The sequence below is a fragment of the Mustelus asterias genome, chromosome 9 (assembly GCF_964213995.1).
Source record: "Mustelus asterias chromosome 9, sMusAst1.hap1.1, whole genome shotgun sequence".
In the NCBI taxonomy this organism is placed as follows: domain Eukaryota; kingdom Metazoa; phylum Chordata; class Chondrichthyes; order Carcharhiniformes; family Triakidae; genus Mustelus; species Mustelus asterias.
Window position 1 is genome coordinate 46,285,089 of NC_135809.1, and position 15,527 is coordinate 46,300,615.

General features: G+C 44.5%; 1 protein-coding gene across 1 annotated transcript in view; it reads right to left on the bottom strand.

Moving 5' to 3' along the window:
- Positions 1–15,527, bottom strand: part of parvg (parvin, gamma) — a 52,054-nt gene that overhangs the window by 4,385 nt on the left and 32,142 nt on the right. The window contains exons 8-12 of the mRNA XM_078221190.1: positions 14,637–14,665; positions 11,884–11,945; positions 8,539–8,607; positions 4,691–4,792; positions 3,272–3,344 (exon numbers count right to left, since the gene is read on the bottom strand). Of these exons, the coding sequence (XP_078077316.1) occupies positions 3,272–3,344; positions 4,691–4,792; positions 8,539–8,607; positions 11,884–11,945; positions 14,637–14,665 (335 nt within the window). The remainder of the gene's footprint in view (positions 1–3,271; positions 3,345–4,690; positions 4,793–8,538; positions 8,608–11,883; positions 11,946–14,636; positions 14,666–15,527) is intronic.

Genomic DNA, 15,527 nt, shown 5'->3' on the forward strand with positions numbered 1-15,527 from the left:
AATCAGGTGACCTTTCATCAGAAAAACTTAAGCCTCATCCTGTGACAGCTCTATGTCTAACAACACACACCAGTACATATGCCAAACGTGTATTCCTGTAGCCGAGAGCAATGCAATTGCTCCCATTAAAGAATTAAAACATATTAGTCACACATGTATTCACAAAGGTGATTGTGTAGCCTTCTTTGGTTGGAATAACGTATGATGTATGAGGAGAGATTGACTAGGTTAGGGTTGTTTTCGCTGGAGTTCAGACGAATGAAGGTGGAATCTCATAGGGAATTATAAAATTTTAACAGGACCAGACAGGGCAGAAGCAGGGAGGATATTCCCGATGGTGGGGGAGTCCAGAACCAGGGGTTACAGTCTGAGGATTCGGGGTAGACCATTTTGGACAGAGGTGAGGAGACATTTCTTCACCCAAAGAGTGGTGAGCCTGTGGAATTCATTACCACAGGAAGTAATTGATGCCAAAACATTGAATGCATTTAAGAGGCGGCTGGATATAGTACTTGGGGCGAATGGGATCATAGAATCATAGAAACCCTACAGTGCAGAAGGAGGCCATTCGGCCCATCGAGTCTGCACCGACCACAATCCCACCCAGGCCCTACCCCCACATATTTACCCGCTAATCCCTCTACTACACATCTCAGGGACAATTTTTAACCTGGCCAATCAACCTAACCCGCACATCTTTGGACTGTGGGAGGAAACCGGAGCACCCGGAGGAAACCCACGCAGACACGAGGAGAATGTGCAAACTCCACACAGACAGTGACCCGAGCCAGGAATCGAACCCGGGACCCTGGATCAAAGGTTATGGGGAGAAAGCAGGAATAGGCTATTGAGTTGGATGATCAGCCATGATCGTAATGAATGGCGGAGCAACTTCGAAGGGCCAAGTGACTTTCTCCTATCTTCTATGTTTCTATGTAATAATTTTGCCTCCATTAAATGATGGTGTTGTGTACACTTGCTGCTCTGGATTCACTTGTACTTCCTGTGCATAGTTGCCCTGCTTTTGGATCAACTGACTGCCATCAAAGGAGTTGGTGCTCAGACGGACCCCTCTGAACAGCCTCATTTGGTGCCTCATCTTTGGCACATATACGAGGGGGCTCTGGTGTTTATCCGCTCAAGATACCAAGAAGAGGTGAGTGAGGCAAAGATATTATTGTATAGAGAATTCCACATTGCTAGTTAAAGGATCACATAAGAGACTTGCGCGTTTCTCTGCCATCCAAAGCCTGGCACACACCGGCTTCCACAGCAGACTGGAATGGCTTCACCTCTTCATCCTCAAACTCATTCCAAGTCTTATCATCAGAGAATGCAGCTTGTTCCATTAGATCATCCTCTGCCAGGGCTTGTCCTCTTTACAGCGCCTGGTTGTGTTAAGGTGCAGCAGATCACAATGGTTAGGTGAGACTTGAGCCAGAGAGTATTGCAGAGAACCAGCAGCACAGTGCGGAGCAGGCATAGTGCAAACATTGAAATCTTATGTTGAGCAGACAAATGGTCTGCTTGATGATGGCCCTGCTCATTGATGGCCCTGGTAGATAAGTGGCTTCCAAATGGCAACACAGCCCCTCTTTGCTTGGATTTCTCAAGGGCCATGAACTCTCTTTTCAGCAGGCATCCCTTGTCTCCAAGAAACCAGCCATCAAAAGATTCTGGTGGGCAAAGCATCCCTGGTACCTGGGAGCATCTAAGGATGAACAAATCATGACTACCCCCAAGATAGCAGGCCTGCATGTTCCTCTGGCGATGGTCACACACAAGCTGAACATTGAGTAAGTTGGGCAGTGTATTATCTTCTCCTACCTCTGCCTGCTCACTATTGCTGTCTCTATTCAGCAGGCCTTTGCATGGAACACCTGCCTGGGCCACAGGCCGTACCTGCCCCTGAAGAGCGGCCTTCCTTGTGTCCTTCTCCTTTCCTCCTCACTGAAGGAAGAGCCTCATCCAGAATGCAGAGTGGGTAACAGTGAGCTCCGGGTGCTATGCAGAATTCAAAAGTCATTATAGCCCTGGCTGTAGGTCCCCTTCCCTCTTAATCGCTCCTTATGGCAGGTTCATAAAAATGAATATATGAAGGGAAAAAAACAGGCAAACGCTGCTACCTTCCCCAACAGAATCTGCTGCTAAATGATCCCACTTGACACCCTTTTTATTTACCCTTGCACCACCTCCTCATACTTGGTGTGACTCACTCCCAACCTTTTTCATATGCATCTGGTGAAAAATGGAGTAGGACTTGTAAAATCAGAGTCAGTTGCCTTGTTAATAAGCTGAAATGGTCTTTAATTTGTATTTTTAAATGGCAGGGGGGTTGTTGGGAGGTGTGCAGGCTGTCAATTCTGACACCAACTTTTGGAAACATAAAATCAGTTTCTATGTTTGGCTATTTAAATCTGGGATTACTGTCTACCAATACAGAAAACATTCTTTCAGCCAATTCACTTTCCTTCAGGTAGATTCTCGAAGAATCAGATACAAAGGTGTCATAAATAACAAAGTTTCCAAGCTATGTTGGCTAATAGGCAAGTGTGGAAATCTGGATAGGATTTTCCGGTCACACCCAACCCAAGACCAAAAATTCCTACTCGAGGTCAATGGAATTTTGCTTGTCTATTGAATTCTCCGTCCTGCCTGTGATGATTCTCACAATGGGAGGGACCAAAAGATTTCCGCCATATATTCTACTTTGTTATGATACAAGCAGCCCAAATCAGATGGATCCCAGTCTCTGGAAAGGCTGAAATTCATCCTTACAGTAACACTGATGGAACTTAAAATGGCTGCCATGTAATCTCCATATCAGACAAGAAATCAAATATGCAACAAAGAAAATATCACAACAGCCTTTCTACTGCATCGTATTGTTCATATTCAACATGGGCGGCATGGTGGCACAATGGTTAGCACTGTTGCCTCACAGAGCCAGGGACCCGGGTTCAATTCCAGCCTCGGGTCACTGTCTGTGTGGAGTTTGCACGTTCTCCCTGCGTCTACGTGGATTTCCTCCGGGTGCTCTGGTTTCCTCCCACAGTCCATAGATGTGTGGGTTAGGTGGATTGGTTATGCCAAATTGCCCCTTAGTGTCAGGGGACCTAAGTAGGGTAAATGCATGGGGTTATTGGGATAGGGCCTGGGTGGGATTGTGGTCGGTGCAGACTCGATGGGCCGAATGGCCTCCTTCTGCACTGTAGGGATTCTATGAACAGAGAAAAATAAGGAGGCCTTTTTACACTAAACGTTCACTGACCTTCAGGATTGACTGGATGCTTCAATAGTCCTCTCTCTTTAAGAAGCTCCAGCACAAACGTGACATTGTGAAGCTGCAATTGAAAATACAACAAATGTTATAGTGTAATGTGTCCATGCGTGCAAGGAAGGCAAGTTGTCAGGATCTCATCCAAGAAATAATGAAGTGAATTTAAGTCAAAAATGTGGATTATATCATGTTCATCCAGCAAAAGAGACTCTTCAGTCATTGGCAATAAAATGAAACAAAACTTACCCCAACTTGTAAATCAAAGAAGAAGGTTTGATAAAGAAACATCATTACTCCAACACTTGAGGCCTCACCCTGGGCCATTCCAAGCAATTTAACAATTCCCAACAGGTTCTTATTTATACTGAGTCAGCTGACCACCACATCATTTTGTCATTGGTTACACAGTTTACTGGGTCAGCTGACCCTTACTGCATGTTACCATTGGTCACTGCAACAGATCCAATGTTATCATTGGTTACATTCTAACATGTCATGTGTTTTGCACTTGAAATTTTGTAGAAACTAGACCGGTTACCCCCCCCGCCGAATTCAATTAAACCCAACTAAGCCAAAAATCAGGGATTCCGAGACCTATCAGGGTGAAATGATCATCTGTGAATCTGGTTGTTGGATATTTTATACAGACATTTTAAAAGCTTTACATTACTTGAACCTCAAACAGTACACAAACTGAGAAATCACAAATTAAATTAAGATCTAGGATATGGAAATTTACAGTTATCAATAAAGTGTAAACTATATGGTTTATCCACATAGTACATCCCCCCTCCCCCACCATAAGCTATCCTTAGCACCTTCCAAACTCAAAACCACAACCATCTAGAAGGACAAGAGCAGCAGACACATGGAAGTTCTCCTTCTAGTCACTCATTATCCTGACTTAGAAATATATCGCTGTTCCTCCATCGTCGCTGGGCCAAAATCCTGGAATTCCCTCCCTAACAGCACCTTGGATGTTCCTTCACCTTAGGAACAGCAACTCACCTCCACCTTCAGAAGGGCAATTAAAGATGGGCAATAAATGCTGACCAAGCCAGCAACACCCACACCCTATAAATGAATTTAAAATATGACACAGTAGCAAGCGGTGCTCCAGTGTAATAAGTTTGTACCAATGATTCATCACAAGTTGGCTGTCTGTCAGTGGGAAGTTCTGAGCTACACAGTATTGTCCACTGCGATTTAATGACCTCCTTCTGTACTGTAGGGATTCTATGGAGTTTAATGGAGTCAACCCCACATTGCTTACGCTCCCATCAGAAACCTGGCTCAGAAACTTACAAAGACGTTGTTTGTTTCCCTTTCAAATGAGACACTCATGATGGAAGGCTCGAGAACTAAAAGACTAAAATGGTGACATGTACAAGAGAGGGGTTTAGAACTCACCTTTTCCATCTGATCTGAAGGCTTTAAAAAATATTCACTCAGAGGAATGTAGTAGTCTTCTAGCTGCCCAATTAACAGAATCAGGATCACCCCATTGGAAAACTGGTAAATAAATACAGCAACAGACAGAAGATCAATTGGTCTATTTTCAGATGATGAACATTTAACTTAACATTTAGATGCAACAAAATTCAACAGTAAAAATAGGCATTCCGCAGGCTTTTGCCAATACTGCCTGAAACACTATTGGTAACAATGTATAAGCGAGTGAGATAATAAACTAAATTCAAGATACTTACTGAAATCAATCACTCTGTAAACTGGATGATCCTACGTGTTACAATTTTAAATGTCAAAATATTGTTGTGTGGATGGTTGGATTTGATGCACAGTGAGAAGATGGTGTTAATAGTTACAGACCATGAAGGTGATCACTCACTACTGTCCACACACACTCCAGATACACTATTTCTAATTGAATTTATGTCTTCCTCAGACCTTCTCCCCGTCCTGCTGGTGCTAATTCTAGATGGGTTATGATTCTAGGAGGTGCTCACAACCCTCAGGCATTCAACCACCTGACCCTTCACCTGACCAGCTGGCAGCTTGATGTAAGCAAGTTGAGACAGCGATTTTTTGCAGGCGATTATACCAAGACCACTGGAGCTGAGCTGGCCCCCAGCCTCACTCAACATCCACACACAGGAAGTCATTGAACTGCACAATCCTATTTACATTTCCCCACCCTAGCTCAGGTCACCAAGGTCAATCACAGCATCCTTAAGTTCACTTAGCACGTTGCCAAAACACAATTCCTCATTGAGTAGAGCCTTTTCCCATGGAATCACTAGGCAACAAGTGTTTCCATAGAATCCTACAGTGCAGAAGGGGGCCATTCAGCCCATCGAGTCTGCACCAACCACAATTCCACCAGGCCCTATCCCCATAACCCAATGCATTTACAGTCAGAGAGTCATAGAGATTTATAGCATGGAAATAGGCCCTTTGGTCCAACTTGTCCATGCCGCCCCTTTTTTTAACCCCTAAGCTAGTTGCAATTGCCCGCGTTTGGCCCATATTTACTTTAGCTAGTCCTAAGGGGCGATTTAGGATGGCCAATCCACCTAACCTGCACATCTTTGGACTGTGGGAGGAAACCAGAGCACCCAGAGGAAACCCACGCAGACATGGGGAGAATGTGCAAACTCCACGCAGACAATGACCCAAGCCGGGAATTGAACCTGGGTCCCTGGCGCTGTGAGGCAACAGTGCTAACCACTGCCCAAGTAATAGCTTACTTCTATTCACATAATAGAAGATATTGTCGAGTATAATGATGATTTTCACAAGCAAGATCTCCCACATATCTCAGTAAGATTTCTCAAGTCTGATTGCAGGCCATATCATGTACTTTATGATTTGTTTACTGCATAACTGTTACTCAGTAGTAGCAGTTTCACCTCTTGAGTCAGAAGATCATTGATTCAGGTTTCACTCGGGAGGTTGGAGCACATAATTCAGCACAGTACTGAGGGAATGTGACATTGTTGGAGCTAGTGTTTTTTGATGAGATGTTAACTGAGGCTTCACCTATCTTCCCAAGTGGTTGTAAAATTCTCATGCCAGTATTTCGAAGAAGAGCAGAGGAGTTCTCCTCAATGTCTTCGCCAATATTTGTCCCTCAACCATAGTCACTGAAGATAATCTGTCATCGTCACATTGCTGTTTCTGGGAGCTTGCCGTGGTGGGTAAATTGGCTGTTGTGTTTCCTACAGTGACCACGCTTCAAAAACATCTTCATTGGCTGGAAACGCTTTGGGAGGTCTTGACATCCCAAAAGGGTGCTATATTAATTGGGGCGGACGGTGACACAGTGGTTAGCACTGCTGCCTCAGTGCCAGGATCCCCGATATGGGTGACTGACTGTGTGGAGTTTGCACATTTTCCCCGTGTCTGCTTGGGTTTTCTCCGGGTTCTCCGGTTTCTCCCACAGTCCAAAGATGTGCGAGCTAAATTGACCTGATTCAGAGTGAATATGTGGGGTTACGAGGTTAGGTCGGGATTGTTTTCAGTGCAGGCTTGATGGGCCAAATGGCCTCCTTCTGTACTGTAGGGATTCTATGATTCAATGAAATGCAAGGCTTTCTTCATACTTTGTTTTCAAATAAAGAACCTGAGAGATTTCCATTTTAATCGTGATGATAGATCAGTTGGAATTCATTTCTGATACCATTTTGTCAGAGAATGCTATTAGAAGACAGAATAGTATTGTTCACAATTCAGTCTTTGGGAAGATTTGCAAACCTGTCTCATTACTGTGATAGACTGCAGCGGATTATTAGAGTGATTACTTGTCGGGAATATCTTGGCTCTCCTTCTGAGCAACCACAGGCGATGAGGCTTTGTTGGAAGGCCCCATTCAAAGCCCCAAACCAGAGCCACGCATGCATACCGCATTCGCAGCTTTGCAAGTCCCCACCCATCAAAGCATATTTTCTCCCAGCCGTTGATACCTGGAGAAGGCCAGGAACTCAAGGCAGGGTCAGGATAAAGGGTGGGGCGGGAGGTGCACAAGGCGAGGGGGATCTGGAATTCAGGGAAAGATAGGGAGGTAAGAGAAGGGCCTGGATCTAACACAGACAGGATTGAAGGGAGAAGGCATGGAAATTAACGGGAGGCTAAGACAAGGCCTAGAAATCAGTGGGAGTAGGGGAAAGAAGGCCTGGAACTTGTGGCTGGAAAAGTAAAAGGGTTTGGAACACGGTCAGGGCCAGAGGAAGGAGGAGGCTGAGAACTGGGAGGGGTGGGGGAAGAAGTAGAAAGAGCACCAAAATAAACCAAATCGTACAATCAATATAGGGACACCTGTGGGTTAGTGTGAATAAGTCTCCGAAAGTGGCAGGACAAGTAGGGAAGGTTATTGAAAGGTTTACACGATCATAAAAACATAAAGAACAGAGCAGCAGACAACCATATGTCCACCCAGCCCGCCCAGCCCCCCCACCACTCAATGCAATCATGACTGATATTCTGCCTTAACTCCTCCCTCCGACCTGCTCCCCATATCCCTCGATTTCTTGGCCATATTAAGAAGCATAGAATAGGAAAACAAGGAGTAGGATAACATTTATAAACACTTGTTAAGTTTCAGCTGGACTACTGTGGCTAACTTTGGCCACGACACTTTTGGAAGGATGTCAAGACCTTAGGCAGGTGCAAAGGTAATTTAGTAGCCTGGTAGCAGTGCTGAAGGACCACAGTTATGTGGAGAGACTAGAGAAACTGGGGTTATTCTTCTTAAAGAGAGTGCATCCCGATCACCATATAATGTTAATGTTCCTGTGACTGAGGTTGACCACTGAGTTCATTTCTGCTCAGCCTGGCAAGTGGAGGTGCACAGTAAATAGAATATATTGTGAGTAAACCGTAATGGCAAACATCTGAAATAGTTTTACAACTTGATAAACAAACATTAATGAGTTCCTTTGGAAAATCGATTGAAACTTCTTTGAGGAACCATTCTGACAATGCAAAGTTACATCTGCAGAAATAAAATTATTATTTTCCTCACAAAGGCTCCGCTGTGATTGTTAAAATCAATTAGGGGAATCACAGTGAACTGGACTTGCCCAGGAGCACTAGGCATGCTCAATATCTGTCAACTAGATCTTAATCCCATAAAGTGGAAAATCAATGTGTACATTCCTCTCTGAAAGTCTTCTTTCTAAAGGCAGCCTTCATTTGCATTGAATGCATTATAATCTATAGCAAAAGCCTTCGATTTTCCACACATTAACTACAATTGGATATGAAATCTATCCCAGGATATCTGAAGGAAATATACAAACCTGTGTGCTGAGGTCTTTCACAATCACGCCTAAGCCCCCCAGATGTTTGTTAGCGAAATGAAGCATTGCCTAAAAGAAGAAAAAAATAACAATTTAACTCTGAGCCAACATGAAGTTAGAGAGTCATTATTGCAGAGGAGGCCATTCAGTCCATCGAGTTCATGCCAGCTCTATGTAGCGCAATCTAGTCAGTCCCATTATTCCACTTTATCCATATGACTCTGCAAGTTTATTTCCCTCAAGGATCTCTCCAATCTCCAATGGAGTGTGAAAACTCCACACAGACAGGCACCCGGAATTGACCAGGACCCTGATGCTGTGATGCAGCAGTGCTAACCACTGTGCCACCGGGCCATCATTACCAGTTGCTGTGTTAAAAAAGTTCTTCCTCACATTTCCCCTGCATTTCTTGCTTCAAACCTTAAATTTGTCCCCCCTCATCCTTGCACCATCAATTAATGGGGATAGTTTTTTTATTAAAACTTCCTCATCTAAACCTGTCATGAGCTTGTCTACCTCTATCAAATCTCCCCTCCATCTACTCTGCTCCAAGGGGTAGGACCTCAGCTTCTCCAACCTAACCTTGTAGCTAAAATCCCTCATTCCTGAAATGATTCCGGTAAATCTCCTCTGTACACTCATGGACCATCCTAAAGTGTGGTGACCACAACTGGATTCAGTTGTGGTCTATCCAAAACTTTATGAAGATTTAGCTTAATTTCTCTGCTTTTGTACTCGATACCTGTGTGTTCTTCACCTACTTGCTGGATGACGGGCACCAAGCATTCACCATCCTGAAAGTTGAACTCTATGTCCTAGAGCAGCCGATTGGTATTATCCTCACTGCTTGCAAGCCCTCCAAATCTGATCGGTAAACTTTGCTGAGTATTTTAAAATCCAGATCATTTATATATCAAAAAATCAGTGCTCTTAGCAATGACCCTTGGGGAACATCACTGTCTACCACCCTCCAGTCTGAAAGCCTTCTCTCATGTTGCTTTTACCAATTATATTAAATATGAGCCCTCTCATTCTCAATCTTTTCACCAGTGGGAATACTTTTTCCCTTACTACTCTGTCCAGAACTCTTATGATTTTGAATATCTCTATTAAATCTTCTCAGCCTTCTTTTCTCCAAGAAAACAGTTCTAACTTCTCCAATCTATCTTCATAATGCAAGTTCCTCAACCCTGGAACCATTCTGATGAATCCTTTGCACTCTCTCCAATGCCTTCACATCTTTCCTAACATGCAGCACCCAGAACTGAATGCAATACTCCAACTGCGGTCAAACTAGTATCTTACAAGTTCAATATAATCTTCATGCTCTATGACCTTATTGATAAAGCCTAGGATATTGTAAGCTTTATTAACCATGCTCTCAACATGCCCTCCCACTTTCAATGACTCATGCACATGTACGCCCAGGTCCCTCTGCTCCTGCACTCTCTTCAGAATTTCATCCTTTATTTTATATTGTGTCTCCATGTTCTTCCTACCAAAATAGAGCAGTGGAGAATACTGTATCCCTGAAGGTCACCCAGTCTACCACAACACAGTGCCTGTTCATTTTCACTGTGCACAAGCAACTCTCTCAAGTCTGTGAGAAAATGATTTTTTCATGACTGTCTGTTGAGCCTGGAGACATTGAGACACTTTCTGGATGTTACAGCCCTGGGAGTGTCTAGTGGGATAGGTCTTTATGTTAGCTCTGAAATGATAAGAGTGTCAGCCCAGCAGTCAGTGCCACACATGGCCTATGAGATGTGCGACCCCTCCTTTATACTCTCATCATCCTTACTCACTTACTTTATTCTTCTTTTATACCCCCATCATCCTTACTCACCCAAGGGTAATATTGAGGCTGATGGTGAGGGTTAGATAATGGGCCCTATTTTACCATTGCCTCGCGCCCGAAAACGGGCGTGAAAACGTGGTAAAGTCGGGTGAGAGGCCATTATCGCGATCCGCACCCGCATCCGCGCAGATTGTCACTTTACCGAAACCCGGGAATGGCGGCGATTCGATTCGCGCCCAAAACTGGCGCAACGACGATTTAGATGCATTTGCATGCATTTAAATTGAATTAATGAACTGCCCGCCCAACTTTATGAGCATTTCCCCCTTTACCACCGTGTTTGCCAATCCGGCAACAGACACTCCAGCTTCTGAAGGGCGCGTTCAGTGTTTCCAACGGCTCTCTGACTCCGATCAGTGGTGGGGGGGGGAGGAGGGAGGCGGGTCAGATCATTCTCTGGTTGCGGGGGGGGGGGGGGGGGTGGGCGGGGAGGAGGGGAGTGAGGCCAGATTGTTGTCTGGTTGAGGGGGGGGGGGAGGAGGAGGAGGAGGCGGGTCAGATGTATCTCGGGGGCGGGGGGGGGAGCGTGAGAGGGCTGACCGTTGTCTGGTGGTGGTGGGGGAGGGCTGATCATTGTCTGGTGGTGGGGGGGGAGGGCTGATCGTTGTCTGGTGGGGAGGGAGGAGGAGGTGGGTCAGATGTTCTTTGGAGGGGAGGGGGAGTGAGGCCAGACCATTCTCTGGGCGGGAGGGAGGGGGAGTGAAGCCAGTTCATTGTTGGGTGGGGTGGGAGTGAGGCCAGATCGTTGTCTGGGGGGCGGGAGGAGGGAGGTGAGTAAGATGTATCTCGGGGGGTGGGGGGGGGGGGGGGGGGGAGGCCCGATCGCTCACTGGTGGGATGGGGCAGATGGATCTCTGGTGGGGGGGCAGGGGGGTCCGCTGCCACTCTGCGGGCAGTGGGGAGGGGAGGGGGGCAGGGGTGGTGATCGGTCTGGTTAGTGGGGGGGGTGGATAAGGGGGACAGTGATGTGTGTGGGTAGTGAGGGGGTTGATAAGGGGGACAGTGATGTGCGTGTGCACCCTTGCTCCTGCTTGTCGCTCCCGGGCTGCTTTTTCCGCTTTCTGCGGCCCGCGAGCGATCTGACACGGGCGCGCTATTTCAAATTTTTTTCAAACTGCGCATGCACAGTTCAGAGCTCCGATCGTTTCGGCCGTGCTAAGCCCCGCCCACAGCGCGAATGGGGCTGGAGATGGCTGAGAGCGTATGGGGGTTCCTGAAAGCGGATTTCTAAGTCGGATCTGCATTCCGCCCAGATTCGGCACTCAGAATGAAAATGGTAAAATCAGGCCCAACGTGTCAATATCCACTACCTAAAAATATGTACAAAGAATAACTAATAAAGGGCTGCTGGTATCTATGGAACTTCAACTCAACAACTTGTATTGATATAATCCCTGTAACTTTAGTAAGTCTTGAGGAGGAGTAGAGGGAATTTTAAAAATATTTTAAAAAGGCGAGCAACATAAGAAATATAATTGTAAATATACCTGCTGCACTATTTTCACTTTGTCAGGACCAAGCTTAAATAGATCACTAATGCCATCAGCTTCTAAAAATATAGAAAGGGTACATATCAGGATGATATTAATTCACAGCATGAAGTTCTTATCATGAAAAAACAAGTACTTGAGCTTTTAATTTGCAAGCACTTACACTCAATTTTCATAAAACTCATTCAAACATGCTGGAGACCCAGTAGTAAGCCATCAATCTTATTTCTTTAAACTAAGAATTCCTGACCTTGAAAGGAGGCATTTAAGTCGATTTGAAGATCTGAAAATGGCACGGAAAAGGAGCAAAGCAGAGAGGAATGACACGCAACTAGCTGTCTAAATGTGTCACAATGTAATGCTTTGTCTGCCTATACTCCCCACTTGCCTGCATGAGTGTAGTTCCAACAACACCCGGGAAGCTCCACACCATCCAGGACAAAGCAGCCCACTTGACTGACAACCTTTCCACTGCCACCACCGACATACAGTGGCAGCAGTATCCACCATGTCAAGACACATTGCAGAAGCTTTTTTTTATTCATTCATGGGACGTGGGCATCGCTGGCTGGGCCAGTATTTATTGCCCAACCCTAGTTGCCCGAGGTTAGTTGAGAGTCAACCACATTGCTGTGGCTCTGGAGTCACATGTAGGCCAGACCAGGTAAGGACGGCAGATTTTCTTCCTTAAAGGACATTACTGAACCAGATGGGTTTTTCCAACAATCAACAATGGTTTCATGGTCATCAGTAGATTCTTAATTCCAGATATTTTTTATTGAATTCAAATTCCACCATCTGCTGTGGCGGGATTTGAACCTGGGTCCCCAGAACATTAGCCGAGTTTCTGGATTAATAGCCTGGCGCGAATACCACTAGGCCATCGGCGCCCCTTACCAACACTCCTTCAACAGCACCTTCCAAACCCACAATCGTGACCATTTGAAAGACAAGAACAGCAGATACACAGGAACACCACCACCTGGCAGTTCCCCTTCAAGCCACTCACCATCCTGACTTGGAAATATATCAACATTCCTTCACTGTCGCTGGGACAAAATCCTGGAAATTCCCCCCCACCCTAACAGCACTGTGGGTTTACCATGTGGACTGTAGCGATTCAAGAAGACAGTTCACCACCACCTTCTCAAGGGCAATTAGGGATGGGCCTAGCCACTGACACCTGCATAATTTTTAAACATTGTGTAATCCTGGACATAAAATGGCTAAAATAAGTTTTAACAAACCCAATATTTCCTCTAAATATAGGAGAGAGTGTGTGCAAACTAAGGGAAGATCGATTTGATGTTGATGACTAAAGGTATGGTGAGCCTGCGAGGACATGAGGAGCTATTCAACAAAAAGGAGAAGAGCTTGGGAAGAAATCAGAGATTTTAAGAAAGTAGGAAAGGGGATTTAGTGCAATGTTCAATGATGATAAATACCATGAAAGTTTCTAGCAGAAAAAGATATTTCTGAACTGTCTGTTGTAAAATGAGCCCTGGTGAAATTAATGCTTGAAGTAGTAAATTGGCACTGTATCACGGAAATTTTTAAAGTCTGACAAATATGAAAGTTGATACGAAAATGGAATTTTGCTTTGGATAGCATGTGTGATCATTGTACTCAGTGAATGTTTTCTGTTATAAGTATCACATGAAGAACTTGCCTCAGTTTACCTCCTTTCCAGTAAATGATAGTGAATGCCAAGGTAAGGAAACACACAGCAATGTGTTACTGGCATCATTGTGCAGATGTTCCAGACATAAACCACCATTATCACAATGACGCCCATCCTGGGATAGAATCATAGAATCCCTACAGTGCAGAAGGAGGCCATTTGACCCATCGCGTCTGCACCAACAACAATCCCACACAGGCCCTATTCCCGTAACCCTGCATATTTACCCTGCTAATCCCCCTGACACTAGGGTCAATTTAGCATGGCCAATCCACTAATCCATACATCTTTGGACTGTGGGGGGAAACTGGAGCACCCGGAGGAAACCCACGCAGACACGAGGAGAACGTCCAGACTCCACACAGACAGTGAGGCTGGAATTGAATCCGGATCCCTGTTTCTGTGAGGCAGCAGTGCTAACCACTGTGCCACCGTGCCGTCCCACAGAGATCCAGGAGAACTTGTGTTTTTACAGATCAAAATTTGGAAGTTTCTCTTATTTGTTTTTAGAAACAACCTAGAAATATCAGGAAAATAGTTAAAAACTAATTTTAATGGTCATTGGTACATATTATGAAATAACAGCCAAGTTAGAAGGGTGAATGAATATTTTTAAGGCAGAGGTACTTAAATTCTTGACTGACAAAGGAGTCAAAGGTTATTAGGGGTAGGCAAAGTGTGGAGTTGAGGTCACAATCAGATTAGCCATGATCTTACTGAATGGCAGTACAGGTTCGAGGGGCCGAATAGGCTACTCCTGCCCCTAATTCATATGGAAACAGGGATTTTGAGGACTCCATTAGATAATTGTCAAATCTTGCTGATTTAAACATCCAGTCCAGAGATTTCATTCAAAAATAAGGGTCACTGATATAGGGAACCCAAGGACGCTACTCCTCAATGCCACAGACACCAAGGCAGAGAAATGTCAGCTATTATAAAGTTTATGGGATCAGATTATGAACTGTCAATCTATTTTCGAGTTCTGCGCAATGTGATCTGTAGTTTGAAGCCCTCAATTAGATTTCAGCCACGTTAATATGGATAGTTATCCCAGGAAATATCTTACCTGGAATTTGACTTTGATCCGTATCATCACTACTCCAAAAGAAAAATTAAACAGCTGATTTTAAAAAATTAGCAAAACTATCTCAATTTATTCTTAGTTCATGAGTAAAGCAGATTTTTTTTACAATCGGAGTCCAACTAGGATCCTTGGTCAGAATGCATTATGTGCAGGCATAACAGTACCATCATCCCTGAACACAGAGTAGTTAACAAAACAACAGCAAGTCCAGAATCTTCTATTAAAAGCTAATGTTTGAAAATCGTACATTTGAGAGTACAGTACCACTTCTGTTGTTGAAGGGTACAGGTCTTTAAAAAGTGGTTCTTTAGCAAGGACTTAAGTGCAACAAGATTTAAATCAGAGCAAACCTGCTCTGGCTCAATGTCAGCTCCAAGTTCAGAAGTCCATCGTGTACTGGGACAATTCTTCAACTTCGACACCAAGATAATTTACCAGATGCCTGACTGTCATTGCCAGTATAGATACCAAATCAAGCACTGTCTGTTTTTGCTGTGGATATATTCGTATAGGGAGATCGACTGGGACGAACCAATCTCATGTCTGTGGGCCCCGAGCATTATTACCACCAACAGATTTAGCAGATTTTCAGTTTAATCCAGATTCGAAAACCAGGTCCCTGATGGTGATCCACTGAACCAGCTAGTCTACTGTAGCAATGTAATACACTAACAAACTCAGATGAAGACCATCATAATTCACGTTCACCCGTGAGGTTTATGAATTACGATTTGTTTACACTCTTGGAAGAAACTAACTCGAACTGGAAAACATGGGAAAATAAACCCAAGAACCAATATAAAAACAGAAAACAAAAAAAAACAGAAAAAAAGGGCCAGAGAGAATCCGTTGAGAGAGAGAAAGTGTTAACAT